General features: G+C 42.9%; 2 protein-coding genes across 2 annotated transcripts in view; both read right to left on the bottom strand.

Moving 5' to 3' along the window:
* LOC117584320 (neuronal acetylcholine receptor subunit alpha-7) overlaps nucleotides 1-9,445 on the bottom strand; it is a 54,994-nt gene extending 45,549 nt beyond the window's left edge. Inside the window, exon 1 of the mRNA XM_034273149.1 lies at nucleotides 8,545-9,445. The gene's annotated coding sequence lies outside the window, so the exon portion shown is untranslated. The remainder of the gene's footprint in view (nucleotides 1-8,544) is intronic.
* On the bottom strand, nucleotides 2,063-3,353 carry LOC117584328 (multiple epidermal growth factor-like domains protein 10). Its single transcript, XM_034273157.1, has one exon. The coding sequence runs from the start codon at nucleotides 3,293-3,295 to the stop codon at nucleotides 2,162-2,164; it is 1,134 nt and encodes a 377-aa protein (XP_034129048.1). The 5' UTR covers nucleotides 3,296-3,353; the 3' UTR covers nucleotides 2,063-2,161.
* Nucleotides 9,446-20,602: the final 11,157 nt, after the last annotated feature.

Raw genomic sequence — 20,602 nt, forward strand, 5'->3', positions numbered from 1 at the left:
GTTGTTCGTTGGCTTGGCTAAAATAAATGTTGCAAACAACAAATAATAAATAAATAACTAAGCAGCAAAAGAGCAAGCTGGACAAAAAACCGAAAGTAGAAAAATGAACAGGAAAAAATGCCGAGCTCAAGAAAGTCACGGAGCAGGAGGAGGAGGAGGAGGAGACGGAAGATGGAAAAGATGATGGGGGAGGAAACAGAGCGCGAGCCAAGGCAAAGGCAAAGACAGAAGCGAGACAACGAGTCGAGTAGAGTCGAGTCAAGTTGAGTTGAGCCGAGTCCATGTCCTTGGGCAACTTCCCACGCAAAAATGTTCACCAGCAAAGGTTACACCAACACACACACACAGAGAGACACGCACAAAAGCAATCAAAGAGAATGGCTGAGGCACACACACAGACACACACACAAAGAGAAGAGAAAACAACATAAAAATTAAAGAANTATGTTTATGGTCATTCTTGGTTTGTATTTCTTTTTGGGTTCTTGTTTCCGCGGGCCGGCGGGCGGTTGCGGTTGGGGGGGGTTGGTTGTGGGGGGGGGGGGGGGGGGGGGGGGGGAGAAACGTTGGGGGTGAATATAGAGAGAGCGCGTTCCCCACTGGCAGGGAGGGGGCTGGGACTTTTGTGCGTCGGTTGTTCCCTGCTATACGAGAATTTTTCTAAGAATTTGCACGCTGTCAATGTTTATGCGCTCTCACGCACGTTGGTCTCTCTCTCTCTCTCTGCACTCTTTTCATCCGTTTTAGAGTCTCTCTGTGATAGCTCTCTCTGTCTCTGTCTCTCTTCTCTCCCTGTTTACCTTAAAGCTCTGCTCTCTATGTGTTAGTTCTGTGCAAAATATATACAAATGTGCAGCGATTATGGCTAAAAGATCTTTGTGTCGCTACATAAATACACAGATACACAAAAGTGTTGGTCCATTGATGCGGCAATGTGTAGGCAAATGGTCGAAAAATACTTTTACAAGTTTCAAAAGTGGAGCTAAAGAGTATTGAAACATTTATCCATATTTCGGATGCCTTTGCCAACTCTCTAACCGGCAAAAACTTTAAAATATTCGTATGTATTTCATAAATTATGTATACATATGTTTATGTACAGAAATATGTATGCATATATGTAAGTATTTTTAGCCGTTTTGAAGATGCCTCGTTGGTGGCTCTTTTACCCCCACATACCCATATTTATGAATTTTTTATTTATATATCCGCGTAATCGGCATATGAGCGCACATGGCAGCTGAGGGACTCGCAATCAGTACGAGCAACCTAATGGACAAATGGCGCTCTAAACTGTTTGAAATGCTGAAAACCGCTGGCAGAGCAGAGCACAGCGCGATACTAATTTGAAACGATTAAAAGATTTAATTTTCCTCTTTTCGTGGTCCTAGAAATAGTTCGTCCTATCATTGAGTTTCACTGTACAGAAGTTCAGGCTGATTAGCAAGCAGGCAAAGTGCATGGAATGCAACCAGTTCAACATTCATTAATCATTTAGACACAGAATGAATGATGGAGTTGAACCTTAGTCACAGTTGCGTATCTGCGGGCGGAGTTTCTTTTATGTTAAAACTCATTTAAGTGCATAGAAAAACGTTTCCTTTTTGCTTATCTTGCTGATAAGTTTTTGTTTCTGAATGAGTCAAAAAAGAGTTTAGATAATTGTATCGAGTATCTAAGTCGCCCGCATAACCACACTGACATGAGTCAGAAAGATAGGAACTATTGTAGGTTTGATATCATTTCCTTCTTGACTAACCTCCAAGCTAAAACTGTGCACAATCTAAGCTCAACATTTTGAACCCAAACTATATATGTAGTGTTCCCGGTTTTCAGCCTCAGTTATTCATATGAATTAATATTTTAAAATTATTTATAAACCAGTCGTGTGAGAGGTCAATGTCCCCCCTTCCAGCTCCGACTGCAGTTTACCAAAGAGAACTCAAATCTTTCACAGAAAGTCATTGATTTAATGTGAGTCTGAATAAGAATGGCAACAATTGGAGCTCTACTAGAAGGTGAAAATAGTTGAAGACCTGGTAAAATGTGTAAACAATCCCAATTGCAATCCGTAAGCTTTATTCTCAAATAATATTTAATATATAAAAAATCAAAGATGATCTAACACAGCCGAACTCATGAGACCCCCACTGAACACACCTCATGGCACCCACTCGTCCACGTCGTAGCTCTTCTGCGAGAACTGACACTGGAGCTCCCCCTCCTTGGGCTTGGGCGCAGATCTTTTCTGGCGATGGCGCATTCCGCCGAGCAGACCCACCAGCAGCAGCACGAAGAGCGCACCGCTGGCCACACCAATGATGGGAATGGTCCAGGGATTCAGCTCGTCCTCGTCATCGGTAGCTGCATCGAGGCTGAGTATCTGGTCGAGCAGGGTGCGGCGACAGCTGAGCGTGGCGTTCTGATCGTCGCTCTCCTCCTGTACATAACCTTCCGCACACTGGCAGAGGGCCGACTCGTTGCAAGTTTGATGTGGACCGCAGCCGACCTGGAGACAGCCGGCCTCGTTGCTGTTGAACTGTTTCTCCCGGCACTCGCCGCGGAAGAGTATAAAGTCCTCGGGGCAGTCGGTGGCGGCTGTGGCGGTGGCAATGGCTGCTTCCATTGAACTGTATTCCGTGGTGTCCAGCTCATCAGACATCGACTCGGCACTAACCTCCGCGCAGCTGTCCTCCTCCTTGTCCCACAGATAGCCTGGATTGCAGGCGCAGCGCTCCACGTCAATGCACTTGCCGTTGGCACAGCCGTCACCCAGCTGACAGGTGGGCACGCAGTCGCCACTTACACCGTCGCCGGAGGGGGCCAAGTGCTTGTAGCCCTCGCGACAGGCACAAGTGTTGGGCGACACGCACTGGGAGCCACTGGCACAGCCTCTCTCGCAGATGGGCTCGCAGTAGTGGGTACCGTCCTGGTGGTTCAAGGCGGAGATGTAGCCGCTGATGCACTGACACCTTTGTGGCGCTACGCAACTGGCATGGGCGGGGCAGCCACGCTCGCAGACGGGCTCGCAGAGACCCGACTCCACCTGGACGTACCCCTGGCAGCACTCGCTGACCAGCTTGTACGTGAGCTGCTCCTCTTCGGCGTTGTAGAACTCGGTCTTCTTCTCGGGCTTCTTCCAGAACTTCCACTTGGAGGGCGGCTTGACAATGGTCCGCTGCTTGGTTACGGGCTGCACGGACCGCACGGTCACATTCCGTTCGCAGTAATTCTCCCGCAGTGAGGTGCCCAGCACGGGGCTCAGCAGCAGTACGAGGCACCAGATGATCTTCATTACGAGTACTTGGGAAACTTGTCTGATCGCGTCGACGTTCGGCTCAGAACTAAATTGGCCTGACAATGGTCGATCGCTTGAGACCTAAGCCGGGGCTGGCAGCCAGACGCAGGCAGAGGGACAACACAACAACATCCGCAGTCATAGCTCTAGATAAGTTCGTTCTGGCAATCTCAGAGGGTTGCTGCATATCGGAGACGCTGCCAAAGGTCACCCCCGGGACTGGCAGACAATGGGCTCTCCTCTCTCTCTCTCCCTCAAACTCGTAGCTACATTTATGTATCTGTCTTTCATGTCTTTCTCTTTTATGTTGCTATCATAATGCCCGCTTAATAAGTCGCCCGCATACGCATACTGACACTGATAACGTGCAAATCGCATTAAGATACATTTGTTGTTCATTGAGTAGCGCAGCTCATTCCCACATGACTCGTCATAGAGCGGAACTATTGTAAGCGCGATAAGCTAACCTCCCGTCTAAGACTGTGCACATTTAATCGCAATCAGCGGGCAGTTTTTACAGAAAATATATTCCGCTTTCATGCGCAGGCCACAAAATATTTTCCAAACCCAAACCAGTTCTTGTTTTCTCACTTTTCATCTTAGATTTATCAACAGGTTTCAACTGGGATTCTACCTGCAGAATCAGGTGTCTGTACCTGCATTTGGTCCACCGCTTCGGTGTAACCTTTTCACTATGGGAATCAAGGCAAAGAGTCTCCTTTGAGGCAGAATATATGTGACAGAAACTATGCTGATAAGAAATGCATGGTCGTCTTTAGATAATGAGCCGTTTGGGGGTTTTGAATACTCGGCTCCCAAGAGGTAAATGAAATTAAGAAACATTTTTTTAATAGTTTTTACCATAATAATGGTCCATCATCTGCATGAAAATATATTCCCCCAACATGCTGAAGGTCAATAACTGCCAGAATCTTTTCTCAAGCAAATCAATTTTCATGGTTTCTGATATGATTATATTTTTTTGTAGAGCAGAACTTGTGTGTGTGTTTTTTCTAGCCACAGCAGTTCTGACGTCATTGGGCCTGTGGCATTTGTTACTTTTGTCACGCTCGTTTCAAGTCAGGATCCCTGGGACAATGTAGAGCACACACACAAACACTCACTGTGAACCCAAAAGGCACACACACACCCACACACACATGTGCGGTACGCAACTGTCAATGCAACAACAGGCGCCGTAAAGGGCACGTATCCTGGCCCGCAGAAGACCCCCCGCTCCCGTTCTGTCTGCCGGGGCTGGGGCTCCCCTTTATGGAGCATATGAACGGATGAATGACAGCTGACAGAGAGACAAAAGTGTGTGTGACACAGTCACATTCTAATCTAAAATAATTGAATTGAAGTCAGATTGCAACTGATGCCTTGCTCCCGCTCTCCCAGCGACTTTCTGTGTGGGTTTCAGTGTGTGTATATCCCAGATACAGATACGGCACGGGGAGCGAGCATCTTTTGTGGGTGTTTGTTGGTGTGTGAAAAGTGTAACTGTTGGATAACAGATAAACGGCAAACTCGCCGCTGCTCGGCATGTGCCACTGACAGACAGAAGCAACCCGTATCTGCCTTTTCATCTGTATCTGCAGGCACCCTTTGCTTGTATCTGGTATCTACGAGTATTTGGCAGCCCACAGCCTCACATATGCACAGCGCCTCCCAGGATAATTAATGGTTCAGAGGGTTACGCTAACTGGATTTGTGGATTGTCACAGCAGACCGTGCAGGGCTCCTTCTTCAGTCCCTCAGTCGGAAAATTCATCCACGTGATTTCTCACGTTTGCCAACTGCAATTAGGCTCGGGAAATAGCCAGTCAAAGTTATTTTGGCCTAAGTTATTGCCTCGGCTGAGGTTGCGACTCCCGACCCGCTAATTGCCAGCTATAAATTTGCATTATCTCACGTAGGGAAAACCAGCCAAAAGTCTGTAAAGGAAGTCCTTTGCACCTTACTTTGCTCCCCACTCTGTTAAATTATCTAAGTTGCTGTCGGCCAAAAAGTTTGGGGCCTGGCCATGTGACATCTGCTGCTCAAATGCACAGGCACGTAGCCGCTGCTGCTTCGCCTTGGAATGGGATTTGATTGGATGGAAGTCGCAGAGGCAGAGGTAGACGCAGAGGTACAAAACTTGGTCATGGACAGTTTAACTGGCAGCATGTTAAGGTATTTCATGGCTTGGCCTTCTCTTTCACCTTCCTTGCCTTGTGCTGCGAAAACTTTCGGCCACACAAAAGTTTTCAGTTCCCAAATGATATGACAATAATTTTAATTATAGATTAGCACACAAATCCTCGAATGAGCACTAAAATTGCCTAAATTATGGCCTGAGACCAAGGTCTGGCTGTGTGCACAGCATCCTGGGTTAACGCTGGTCTTGTTGATGCGCTGTAGCTCGGATTGTATATATTTGAAAGACTGAGATGGAATAATATTCCATTAACCAAATATTTGGTAATATCTTTGCCTAATTTAATGTTGTTGACAAGCAGTCAGTAAATAGTTAGTAAGAGATCAATCCTTTCTTATCATCAGAGACTATTTTCGAAAAAATTGTTAATGCAATGCAAAAAAATGCACTTCCCATTCATTCCGAGGAACTTAACATACTTCAGCATTTACTTCAGCAACTGAATGATGCTTGCCGTACATTTTGCTTTTTTCGGTGGTAAAAAATTCTTAACTTTTTGTCAGCTTGGCTGACCTTTCCGCTGTCCACTATGCGCGTCTATATTTAACAGCACAACCTCTGCCCTGGCCTAGTTTCGACTTAAATTAAGTGGACTAAACAAAAATGAAAGGTGTAAAAAGAAAATTACTCAGAGAACTGTTAACCTTAAATTCATTTTTCATTCGCGAAGTGAAGGTTAATGGAAGAAACGCAGCCAGCTGAGGGGAAGCTGCAGGGGAACAAAAAAGTGAGCATTGTGTATCATCCTTTGTGTGTCGGACTACAAGGATGCTGTGGAGGAGGAGGATGGGCAGGGCGGGAGAGCACACGTGAGAAACTTTGCAAATGGAAAAGAGAAACTGAAAGCTGAATGCTGAAAACTGAAAACTGCGTCGCCGGCTGTGATTAAAAAGCAGCTACGCCATTTGTTGTAGATATTCTCGTATTTTTCATGTGCTGCCCCCACCCATCGCTGATGTCTCTTCAGGTGGGCTGCGGCCATTTTCATTTGCTGGAAAGTTTAAGGTCCTTCATACATAAATAAGCAGTAAGCAAGCGGCGGCGACGACGTCGGCGGTGTCGCTTCAAAGTACAGTGGCAAACAGCAGAGGAGAGGGGCACGCCAGAGCGGCAACAACTAAGCGGACATGACACCCTTCACAAGAGCGCACTTCAGAGAGGACCAACAAGAGCAACAACAACAGCGGCAGCTGCGACACTCATCAACAACGGCCCAACAAGAGCGATAAAACAAGCGCAACAAGGACTCTGCCACGGGAGACGCGACGCGACGCGACGCGACAGGAACAGCACGACACATCGTACTCAGCCGCGAGTCCACCACGAGCCGAACAGCCGCGAGTGCCGAGCCTGACAACGCCTATGCCAACGTGTGGCAGACTTTGTCAGTGTGTGTATGTTTGTGTGTGTATGTGAGTGTCCTTTCAGCAGTCAGTGTGGCAGTGTGCCACTGTGGCAGTCAGTCAGGGCTGCTGGCACATAATTAAGGACATCGTCGGCCAAAGCGAAGGCAACACGGACAACAACGGCAAAGATATAACTTTCTGAAATACTCTCTCTTACTAAATTATTTATTTTTTAATTCAATTTATTGAACTATTATGCATGAATATTTGTAGAATTATTTTCATCAACTATAAACGTTAAAGGATTCGCCAAAATGATCAATTATCACTTCTGTTCTGTTCTGTTCTGTTCTGGCTGGACAAACAACTCTACGCACTTCCTATGACTTGTGAGCTTTCAAGGGTATTAAACACGTCCATAGGACACACTCACAGTTGCACTTTTGTTTCTGCTGTCTTCTCTCTGGCTGGCTTTTTGCATTTGAATATTCTGATGAGTGTACGCCCCACACACCTAGCGTGTGGGTGTGCTGGCATGGCGGAGTCTGGCCGAATGAATGATGAAAAGAAATGGCTAAAGAAGCTGCCTGTGCCTGGATGGTAGGTCTGGATCTGGGCAAAAGACAAAGCCTCGAAATGAGCATAATGAGGATAAGAAGGCGGCAATGCCAAAAGTGCTCTCAGGCGCAGTAGGCCTGGGACACAATGCAGCACGAATTGTGTCATGTTATTAATGAAAAAGAGCCAAGTGCAGGGTAGTGGTGTGGCGGCTGGCCAAAATGAGCAGCGGCTGTAGGAGATGGAAACAAAAACAGGAAGCTGGAGCACTTTTAATATGCAACTTGATAGCAAATGTGTCCATGTGCGTGTGCTATGCGAAATGAAAATGAGACTGAGAATGAAAACCAAGCAAAGACCAAAAACCACGGCACCAGAGCAAACAAACAAACCGACGGACGGACAGACGGACAGACGGAGCGTGCGTCAAGTTATTTATTTGGCAATTGTTCGCTGCTTTTTATTGTCCTCGGAGTGGCTGCCACCACCAACACCGCCACCACCGACACCACCGCTGCTGCTGCGGTTCTCTCTCTCTCTCTGTTTGCTCTCGGATCACCCACTCAGCACCGCCCAACCACCCAACAGCTGTGTATTTGAATGTGTCTGTGCGGTCTTCAAAGGTCAATGGAACAATTTTAAAATGCTTGCCAGAAAAAATAAACCAAAAGGCAAATCAAGCTCATATTCGCACACGGGGACAGGCAAGGCAACCTCTAGGGTATACGGAACTCGTCGAAAGGGAGCCACCAGAGCCAGAGTAGAAACGAGGAGGTACGTTGTGAGACGCGTCAAAAATTGTATGCCCGGCACTCAGTCAGAGTCAGTCAGAGAGAGATGTTTTTTAGCTTTCGAATGGGCGTGTATCAGGCTTTGTTTTTTGAAACTACATTGTCAATGGAGATGCAAGCATATACAAAAATAGAATTCGTAATGAATTTTACACTTTAAAGCGTAAATTAAATATTTTTAAGTTTTAAATGTATAATCAATCTTTTTGAAACCGAATTCAAAACAACATTTTGCGTTCAGCTCTGAAAATGCATTTAATTATAATTTAAAAAAAAATAAAATAAGAGGCATCCATATCTCTAACTATTTATTTGTCACTGTGTTGCTTTTATAGTATACTTCACACTCACCTCTTTTATCTTTCCTTTTAATTTTGCATTCAATATTATTAGGCGATCCAATTGGTATATAAATAGTTAGTTGATCTAGGTGAATAATTGTTATTAAAAATGCTCCATTTATTGTTTTATTCATTAAACTTGGTTTTTTCTCTGTTTCAAATACTTTATCAAATTAGTCTCCAGTGACTTATTGAGATTTTATGAATGTAATGCCAGTAACTTGAGCTCAATAATGATTATTACTTAGTTAGATGAGTTTATCGGATTATGCATATGTACGACTATGTATCAAGTGGATCGAATGATTCAGTTAAATCTGCGTGAACAAATTTCCACAATATATCTTTTATTTTCCTTGGTATTTATTATATCAATCTTGTGCGTGTTTTGACAGCTTATTGAAAATGTAAGCGGCATTCGCTGCTTTTTTATAACAATTTACGTTAAGTATATTTTCTATATGATAGAAAATTTGTATTCCAATTGATTTCCTTCGGTTGTTGCTGCGTATTAAAACTGATTTTAAAATCTTTTGTCGCCCAATGGGGTACACAGTTTTACATCGTTTGAATATATTTTAAAATATATACAACATATTTGAAATATCTCTCCTCGTCATCATTATTGTTTAATGCTTATAGTTTATTTTGTGCAGTTTGTTTTTGGTTGAGTTCATGTTTTAAGCCTTTTTTCATTGCTTTAGTAATATTTGTTTCGGGTTTTTAGAGTCTTACTATAAAAGATTATTTCACGCAGTGTTCGATTTTCGATTATTTTTCGCGCACTGTTGGATTTTTGTATTTCCTCTCACTCAATCAGAATAAATATTGCTTAGACTTAAATTATGTGTATATTTTTTTCATTTATATAGTTTTTGTTTTATTTTAGTTCTGTCATCCATTGCTGGTGGCTGCAGGGCGGAAAAGAGAGGAACAAAATGGAATTTAATTAATTTCACATATCACAAATTATTCAGCAGGCAATCATCACGATTTTCTCACTTGTTGACAATGCCCCAAAAAATATCTTTCGGTTTTACTCCCACACACACAATATGAACATAAAAGTAACCATTGCCATTTATTTTTTGGCACCTGTTATACACACACTCACACGCACACACCTTCACCTGCACAAAGAGCGAACAAAAGAAGCGAGAGAGAGAGAGAAGGCGAGAGAGAGAGAGCGAGCGAGAGAGTTGCACTTGACATGTATCCGCAAGATACTTTCCATTTTGAAGCAGCATCGCCTTGATGGTCAATTAGAAATTTGGCAAAACATTTGCGGGCCCATCAAATCGAATAGAAAATAATAAAAATCAAAATGAAAGATGAGGGGAAAATAAAAGTAAAAAATAGATGAATAGATGTGTGTGTGTGTGTGTGTGTGTGTGTGTGTGTGTGTGTGTGTGTGTGTGTGTGTGTGTGTGTGTGTGTGTACTACAATGTTGCGATGAGGACAATCATCCTGATGCTGATGATGATGATGATTTGAGGTTGATGCTGATGGAATTTTCACAAAATTTACACATGAGAAAAGCGTGTAGAGAGAGGGGTGTGGGGGGGAGTGTATACATATGTATTTTGCACAAGAAGAAATAAGAATATCAATTTCCTCCTCTTGGAAGGTTCACACACACACACACACTCACTCACGCAGTTCCATCTCTAGAATACACACACACACGTGCCCACGCACGCGTTTAAACGATATTTGTACCATATATATTCATGAATAGTTTGGTTATTTTACCTGCTGGTCTGATGGCTTGATGGTCTGGTGGTACACACGAGTATTCGAGCAACGTTTTCTAACTTATTTCCATGCATTTATGTATGTGTGTGGGGTAGGCATGTATTAGTATATGGCTATGTATATGGCATTGTAGTGCACAGTACACGCACTCACGCACGCACGCACACACTCACACACAGATACACGCGCGCGCACCGTCAGCGACAGACAACAGGCACACACACACACAAAACACACACACAACACACATTCGCACGCACTCACGCTCACGCTCACGCACACGCACAAACGGACACGGACACGGCTACGGACCACGACCAATGCGACGCGACACTCCGCTGATGGAACACAATCTCTCAGTGGCTGTGCACGGAGAAAAAGGCAACTGACAGCACAACCCGAAACCGGAACACCAACTGAATCCGATGCTCGTCCAACAGTGGCAGCCAGGCAACCCTGGAAGTGACTGCAGAGGCAACGACGACGACTACCAGCGAGCCCAGCCCGAGCATCCAACGAAACATCCTTGTGCAGAAAAACGACTCTGGCTCGGGGCTCGGCGAATGTAGGTGGGGGGTCAGGAGATTTTACCAGAGCCAAGGCTGGAAGATGTGGCCATCCACGAGTCCTAGCGAGTCGTCAGGACTCGTGACTCCTGTGCCTGGAAGAAGCTTAAAAGCTCTTCCCTCAAAGCTCTGTCCTGTCGCTTACCCCGTGGAGGCTGTAAGAGAGTTCTGGAGATGCGCAAAAAGTATTTTTCTCACTCTCCCTCTCCCTCTCTATCTATATTTCTCTTGAACTCCCTCAACACCTCTCTCATGAAGGCTGAGCCTAGCTTTCATGGTGTTAGCTAACCTAGAGAGATGCTCATCGAGGAGGTGGGGAGTGGTGCTGGCAATAGAGACGTGCTTCTGTCGATTCGCATTGCGTTGGTAGTTGTGTGTGGTCACCCCCCAGATGTTAGATACTTTCCATGAGAAATGGGTTAGTCAGTTGAGATAGATAAAGAATGGCCAAAAATATTGATACAGGCATAACAACACGAACCATTAGATCAAGAGTTAAGAGCGTTAAGAGTTTTCATCAGTAAAACTCTTTGCTCAAAATTTAAAACAGTTTGTTGCTTCGATGGATAATACTTAGATTATTTGAAAATACACACATAAAAGTCATGGAACACCAACATTAAACGCTGCTAAATGTTGTTCTGTATTAGAATATTATATTATAATACAGGTTCGATTTCCTATGCCGCTGTAACTTGCCCTGCTTGACCTACTGTCCTGCAATAGAGATCCTTCAATGCAATCGAAACTAATTTGAAAGTATTTGAAAGTACACAAAACGGATTCATTCATGCACTCACCACAAATACAGGCTAAAGAGCTTGCACTCATACTAATACGAGCTGACACACACAGACACGTCAGCACTCTCTCTTCTCACACATAGAGACTCAGCATGCGTAGAGCCAAAAATGATTTATGACCCCACAAAAAAATTAATTTAAAGTAAATTCGCATGAATGAAAAATGGCTTTTACAAACGCAAAACTACAGGGCGCCCTCAGAGCGAAGAAGGCACACATAGAGAGTGGAATTCAAGAGAAGTCAAAAAGAGAGAATGAGAGAGATGCTGCATAGAGTCCTGTGCCGAGCCTAGCTCTTTGGCTCGGGACACTTGTAGGCAGCTTTCTCTTAACAGTCGCTCTTTTTGCGAGCTTTTAACTTACTCTCAAATTGCTCTGGTTTCGCCAGAATACCTGCCTTCCATTGCAGTTATCCCTGTTTGTCCTTCCAGTGACTTCCAAACCTCTCTACCTCGCGCACCCGACGCGCAGCTGCACGAACGACAAAGTTGGAGCAACTCCTGCTCGGCTCTTTTTTTTTGCTTGGTATTCCTTTTTGTTTTTCCCTCTCGTTATGAATGAACAACGCTGATAATGCCAGCCAGGCAGGCAGGCTGCTCGAACATCGAGGCATTCGCGCTTGGCACGCAGCGAGGTGCAGACAGGTCGAGGCTGCAGCACATGCAGCAAAAGCCTCCAGGATCTTTGGCCAAACAGCAGACCGAATGTTTCGAGCTGCTGAATTAATATTTTATTAATAATATTTTCATATTTTAGTTAAATGAATAATTTCCTTGATTACGTATACGCAAAATGTTTGTGGACTTGCATACTTTTCAGCGTCGTGAAGGGCGGGGAATTTGTTTAGTTTTTTGTTGCAAATGCAAATTGAAAATATTGGACTTATTTCAGACGTTTTTTAAATTTATTCTTTGTCCAATAAACGGGTGCTAGACGGTCGATTATTTCAAGATTTTGAATCAGATTTGATGGAATAAATGTTCTTAATCGTTGAAATATTTTCCATGTCTTTCATTTTTCACATTTCATAAAATGTTTTATAACTAATTCTTCACAATTGGAACTCATTTAAATCGATTATAACAATTATACGCTTTGGTTTCTAATCTTCGCACAATTCAATATAAATGTTGGCATCACAAATGAAAATCTATAACATACATTAAGCTAAAGCATTCCGATTAGTGCGCTGGCGGTAATTAAATGAGAATGGTAAACAAAATAAAACTGAAGCCAAAAGGAAGGGTAATTAATTTTCCCACTCCACGCCCACTTTTCTGCCTTTCCCCGTCTCATCCTTGCACCATCTCTGTCCCTCTCTCTGGCATCAGGCCATTGTTGTTTCTGTATCTTTTTGCTGTTGGCCTTTGTCGCGTGCTCCTTCAATTGCTTTATTTTTATCACAAACACAAAGTCCACACACACACTCACAGATGCACAGATACTCTCTCACACAAAGATACACATTTGTTGTGGCTGTGCCAGCCGCAATCTAAGTGGCCTGCTCCAGTATCTTTGTATCTCTCTGTTTCGTGCGAAGCTTTTCAGATGATTCCCCAGCCCCCTGTTTACTCTCTCTCTCTCTCTCTCTCTATGGTACCCAACCACAGTCAGCTCTTTGTTTGTGCGGATTTTATTTAATTTTCCTGGCACTTTGTTTGTCTGCCTGTTTGCTTATTTGTTTTGATTTTTCATGTTTCGTGTTTCAGTTCTGTTTTCCCAGGGTTTATAGTTGATTTTGAGTTGTGTTAACCTTTGCCTTGGCTTTGCCACGGGTTGGCTTGGCTTCGGTGGAGAGTGTGTCAGTCCTTCGAGGGGATCCTTCACAGAATGAAAATATCAAGCATACGACGTAAGGGTTCAGCGAACCCGTTCTTAGGGTCTCTGCGACTTCTGGCAGTTGCATAAGTTTCCCCCACTTAAAGCTGTCATTTAATACCGAAATCCGAACCATCAATCGCGTTGTAGTGACCCATTTAACCAATGTCCATTCGATGCCCACAACTCTTTCACTTGCTCTCCCCTCAGCTCGCCCCATTTGGTTGTCCATTGGATGTCTGCCCCACTTGGCAGCCCTGCTCAAATATTAATTCATATCAAGGTTTTGGCATTCATTTTCAATCCAACATCCTCAACCCCAAGCTCGCAGGCTGGCTGTCCCAATGGCCTGTGGCCCAGTTCGTTTCGGTTGGGATCGGGTAATGAAATTTAAGCAGAATCGCAAACAAAGTTGTGCAATAAAATCAACAAACCGCAAATAAAGTGCAATTTAGAGCGGAGACTACCAAAGCCAGCAAAAACGCAAACAAAAAACTGGAAAGGAAAAAGGAAAGGCCTTTTCACTGCACCCTTACACATGTACGACAAACGCCGCACCGAGGCAGCGAGGTCTCCGACTGGAACCATCTGCAAGACTCCTTTACTCAGCCAGATTTTGGTTGCATTTTCTTGTTAAGAAATGCCAACAAAAGGCGACAAATTTTATGGAGAGCAGAGACTTGCCAGCGAGGCCGTACAGGAGCTGCAATTGTAGTTCTGCCAAATTGACAGTTTCAGTCCTCCGGCACTTCATTGTTTCAATTCTCGCCTCTGATTTGCCCGATAATTTATGCAACTTGATTTCGCCTCTCACTTTCTGCTTGTTCACTTTTCCAATTGATTTCGTGACTGTCAAATGAATTGTCGCCAGGCGGCAGCAGCAGGCACTCTACTCCTATCCGAAAACTGTGTCGAGGACGATTGACGTTCAAAATTAGGCGAACCAATGCGAACGGAGAATTTGGGTTTATTTCTCTAGTTGGCAACGATAAGAGTTGCACAGCAAGCGGTAGAATAAACCCAGGTCACAAGCTGAAGACTTAACTCTGTTCTATTTAAGGCCTGAGAAACTGTCTGTCTAGAAACGTAAAGGAAAATTTAAGAAAAATATAAACACAGATGCACATCTCCTGGCGAAAGGAATGGAAATGCGATCCGGGTGGCACACAAAAACACGACTGTCGACTGTCGAAATTGCACTCACACTTGACGGTCTGCACTGAGCTCATTTGGCATTTCGTTTCGATGTTCGCTTCACATTACTCATATCGAAACGTAAACGAGTAAATATGATAAATGATATGCGAGGGAAGGGGACTGCGAATGGGACTTATGCCTCTGCAGCCTCTGCCATTTCAATTCAGGGCACGACATTGATGGCGGCTTATCAGTTGATGGGGCGAAGACCGAAGGACCAGCAAGGACAAACACTTTATCGAAATTTTAATCCCTTCGATGGCTTCAATGTAAGGGAATGGCTGGCGGAAGTTCGACCAACTGCAACGGCCACACTCAAGGCATGGCAGGCACCTTTACGCGAATTTCCATTACTCACGGAAATGTCCTGCTCCATCGCTCCGGCCTGCTCGGTCTGTGCTGTGGCGTTCTGGTTGCTTTAATGCAATAATCCTTGAATGTCGGACTCACGAACGAGTTGATAAGAATTTCAATTTTTATGACAAGTCAACTTTTCCAGCCGGCAACAAGATGGCGGGCGAGCAAAACGAAACGGACTCAATCGTGCCAATGGCGGACAATAATAATAATAATGGCAACAACACCAGCAACAACTGCAACAATAATAACATGGCCGATTGCACCATTACCGCCACGAATACTCTCCGAATCTCTCAGCTCCTTTGTCCTTATATTTCATCCTCTTACACCTGCTACTCGTGGATGTCAAGGGGTATGCTATGTTTCTCCTCTTCAAACTATTATAACCTGAAACTTCTTTTATTATGTTGCCATCAATAAAATTTCTTGATAATCGCGTACATATTCATGGTAAAATATTAGTTCAGCCAATTTTTGGGTATCCCACAGTCGGAGCCCTCGAGCATGGAAATTTTATTCGTTTTTCGTTTTTATATATATGTTTTGGCCTGTAGTCTGTAGTCTGCAGTTTGCAGTCTGTAGCTGGAGCGTTATGATTTATTGGCATGCAACACGGAGCGCTGCGCTCTCCCGGAAATGTGTGTGCAGTCAGCCATTTTGATGCGAATGGTGGGGCTGACTGCGGCAGCCCGGAGGCGTTGTAGCAGCCAGTTGTCGCTGTTGTAGCCAAGAGCTCAGACATCACTCGGTTCGCCTTTGCCTTCTGCACACCGACTGCCAACAAATTTGCATCTCCATCTATCTACAATGCCACACGAGGATGCATTTCCCTATTGGCGTCTGTGTTGGGTTAATTGCTGAATGAACGGGCCCCATTTGGAATGGAAAAACATTTTCCGTCATGCACTTATATTGAAGCGAAACACGGTGTATAATTCACTGCTTTATGAAATATACTCCCATGGAAAATGCATCCGGAAAGTAATTAAAAATGTAAATATTAAATTATAGGAAAATAATTGGCAAAAAATAAAGCCAACAGTAAACTTCCGACTTTTGTGCACTATAACCAAATGATCCCAACAATTTACTTCATTTTTGTTCCATTCCAAATACACAAAATTCTAAAACTTCTGCAACTTTAAGCTTTAAGCAAGTGCAATTCGAATTTCTTACCATATCAATAAATTCATAGACCATCCTCAACATTTAATAATAGCTCTTAATAAATGATAAAATTCCTATGTAATTGGAGCACCTCTTAGAATTCATTTATAGCTTTTGCTCGCAAACTTCATTTGGAATGGAAATGTTCATGGAAACTTTTCACTCAATTTATTTTCATTTTGTTTGGTTTTTGATAAATGCCACACCCAGAAAATTCACAGAAAGTTACGTCGATTATTCAATCATTTTGCCATCATCCTTTTTGCAATTCTCTTTCAGCAATTGGCACTGCCGGTGGGGGCTGCAAATTCAGTCAGACATGACTCTGATTTGTTGAAAGTTTCGTTGTCAGCAGCAATTAAAACAACAACGCCCACGCCCGCCCTCCCACAAAAGCCCACTAAAAAATGCACAGAAAATTACAAGCGAGAGTTGTGCAGCACTGAAAGCCAACACAAAAATGGGAAAACTGCAAACAAAACCCAAATTGCAGCCTGCCTTCCCACACCACAGATGGAATATTTCCGACTGGACCTGGACCTGGGACTAGACCTACGAATGGGACTGGACCTAGAGCTGAACGAACGCAGGGAAAAATGAAATTAAATACGGAAAAGCGTACATGTGAAGCTAAATAGTGCCTGAAAGTCAGCCGGTGGCAGGCGGCTATTTCAGGTCCTGTCCGTGTACTTGTCCGTATCCGCATCCGTATACGTATTCGTGTCCTTTCCTTCGTTTATTGTTCGCATGCCAAAATTGTTAGCTGCACACCAAATAAATAAACACACACACACTCATGCATAGCAGATACACACTCACACACACGCACACACGTGCAGCAGAAATTGTTGCAACTTCAAAGGCAAAAAAAGGAAACCCCAAACTAAATGCAGTCCTGTGTTTCCTGTAATGAAAACTTTTGGAATTGTTAGATTCTTCCGCCACTTTTTCATGCCCTAGAAGAAGTCTTTAATTTCGGCAATTTTGTATACATATATTCATATTAGGTACATATTATTTACATAGTTTTGTTGACCAACATTTAAAGACGAAACGTCCAAGACATTTTTGTCTCGATAGATCTGAAAGAGTATCTTAGGATTCGATCCCGAAGCAAGCATTCCTCCATGGTTGCTTGCTTTCTTTAGCTTTGGTTTTGGCTTTAAAAAACAGGAGGCGAAAAGAGATTAAGAAATTCGCATTGTGTGGCAGTGCAGTTGTTGCTCCAGTAAATAAAGTAAGAATTCTATTAAAATTGAAAGGGCAGGGATTCGGCCACAAACAGTCACGAAGCGAGCTTAGCTTCTATTTTTACTGGCCGTTGTTTGGACTTTGCCAACGGTCAGAATTGCAATTACAATGAGCCAAGGGTAACACAGAGAGCTACGGCCAAGGGCCATTCATGCCGAACGAGGGCGCGACCAGTAGAAAAAATGTTAAGAGAACGAACAATGCATCTATTGTAATATTTATAGTGATGGCAAAGAAGGCGAGGAGTTTTAAATGAAGCTGATTTCAGTGGAAATTAATGTGAAATTGCCAAAAGAATTGAAAGGTAGAAAGGAGAGGAAACGTAATTAAGAACTTAAGAAAAGGTTACATTTTTGGCCAATTGTGATACAAGTAATGTCTCCTTGAAATAGCATAACGAAGTTTTCTTTCACTTAAGATATGCTTAAGTCACTGCAACAGTTTGCTCTCAAATTGCACTTCAACATGAAATATTCCAATTATCAAGTCATGCATCCGACTTGAGCCAAATGTTATCCGGCAAACTTAAAACATCACTCATAAAATATAAGTAAATCATATGGCACTTTCCTGTTCATTACGCGAGCCAAATGGGCAACGGAGAAAACTCTGAGAAGCTAAAAAAAGACTAGCGCCAAAAAGATGAAGGCAAATTTATTTTGCGGAACTAAATTGAAATAATTTTGGCAGCTGAAATGAGTATAAAAATATTTTAATACCATATACACACAGAGATGGAAGGATATAGAGTCCCTGGATAGAGTCGAGAGTCCCAGACTTGCTTGCAAATAAAAACAGTTTTGCTTTGCCCAAAACTATTCCTCCAGACCATCTGCAGTGCTTCTGGCAAATATGTTGCCTGCTCTGCTGGCACCGGGCCAAGCTTGGCAATTTCAGCTTCTTTTTTTTGTCCATTGGCCAAAGGAAAATGCAGCTAAAGCGTCGGCAAGGCAAACAAACAAGCGGCAGACAAGAAGTACATATTAAATTTGTCATTTTGGCACACTGGCTGACTGTGGCCGCGGGGGCGTGCCGGACAAAGTTCAAGTCAATTGCAGTCATTTCAGTTGCACTTTAAAAACGCATTTACCCGTGGAAATCGAATTAAATTTTTACCATGCAAAGGCGAGGAAAAATGTTGAATGCCAGCTCAGCCAGTGAAGGTGTCACAAAGCCATCAATCAAACATTTCACTTGCAGCTCAAAAGTGTGCACTGGACATTTTTTTCTGCAAAGAAATAAGAATAATTAATTCGTTCTTCTTGAAAACTATAAACCATTTATATTGAGCTCTTAATCAGTGTTGGAGAAGGCAAAAGCAATATTTATGACATCAGCTGAATCAACTCTGAATCAAGTGAATAAAAACTACATAAAAGAAATATTATTCAGTAAAGCTAGAGTTTATTTTTGGCTGAAGTATAAATAATAATATGGATTAGTAAGAATCAACAGTTGGACGCCAAATCTGGTGTACAAAGCCTTAGACTTTGAGGCAAATGCAAATAAGTGTCTGGCTCCAAGTACATATTTATTATTTTATTTTTTACTTAGTTGCTAGCGTAAGTATAAGAAATTTGTAAGGCTGGAAATACTTTTTTTCCAACGTAGCAAACTTTTAGGCAAATTAAAAATAATATCTGAATACTTTAGCTGCAACAATTTCTATAGAATTAGTGCCCTAATGCATTGCAATTTCCTATGATAAAATAATAAAAGAAATCGCATCTTCGCACACCTTTGCCTTAGACAATTGCAATCAGAGACGGAATGTCCGGGCTGGACCTGCCGCAACTCAAACATTGTAAGTGGGCGTTTGGGTTCGCTGCACCACAGTTCAATTTCAATTTACAGCCTTTAGCCGCAGCAACAACATTTTTTGGCACTGGTTCAAAACTCAAATTAATATACATAACAACAATTGTGGCAACGGGCAAATTTGTACAGTCATAATCGTTCTACTTGCCAGGTGGTTCTGGTTCTGGGTCTGGGTCTGGGTCTGTTGGCCCCAGCCAAGCCCCAAGCTTTGTGCGGATGCCTCCATCCATTGGTTAAGTGCATTGCTTGTTGCGGCTTTTCCGCTATAGTCCCCTCTCACTCTCCAAATCTCTTGCTATTTCTCTCTCTCTTTCTGTCTCTGGGACAGCTGGAAGCTTCTACTGATGCTGCCACACAGAGATTCTCGTAATGCCGTCAAAATCCGCAGGCAAATAGGATAAAGTAAAAGTTGAAATGCAGGTGAAAAGCAAATATACAAATAAACCAAACAGAATGGAATGAAAGAGACAAAAAGAGAAGATACAGAAACAGAAACAGAGACAGAAACAGAGACAAGTGTGGTTGTATGAGTGTCTGGTATGATGGATGGTAGTGGTGGAGGAGTTTTCAATTGTGGAAATTGCATATTTTAATTGAAATATTCATGGGTCTGTGGGTAACGCTATGCGTCTGCATTAATTTGGAATATTTATATTTGGTTTGTAAATGTTGTTGATTTGTTTAATAATGAATGCAGGTGTCATTGCCAAAGTAGACACTCGTGCATACGAAATTCAAATGCATTCAGCACATTCATTCATACATTTCATGCAAAAATATGTGGGTTATTAAACGGCCATAAATTATCCTTCTGCCACACACTTCTTTAATGCTATGAATAAACCTCATGAATGGTTTGAATGGAATGAATTGTTTGGGCTGTGCAAAAAGTAGATTTTCACATTTATTTTTAGGGGCAAAATATTGCTATGTAGACATACAAAATCTAAAGATAACTTACCTAAACGAGATTATATCTGCACACAATAAATTCACTTTATAATACAAATTATAAACGAAGAGTTGTAAGCTATGAATATATCTTTTATGTGATCAAATAAATGTTCTCAAAGCTTCTTCCTTATTTTATTCGTACTCCAAATGGCTCAAAATGCATTGCCTTAACCCATATTTTCCCACTTACATGCATTTGGCGAGGTCTTCAAGCGGCAGCCATGTATATTTTTATTTTTTTTAACTTTAAGCGAAGTAAATATTGTCTTTGGGCAAACGTTGGCTGGTTGATCAGTTCATTCACTATCTTGATGGCTTGTCAACTGGCTCCACAAGCGCCTGCAAAGAGATAAGACCCTGTGGTTACAGAAACGGCGA

The sequence above is a fragment of the Drosophila guanche genome, unplaced genomic scaffold, assembly GCF_900245975.1.
Source record: "Drosophila guanche unplaced genomic scaffold, DGUA_6, whole genome shotgun sequence".
Lineage (NCBI taxonomy): Eukaryota > Metazoa > Arthropoda > Insecta > Diptera > Drosophilidae > Drosophila > Drosophila guanche.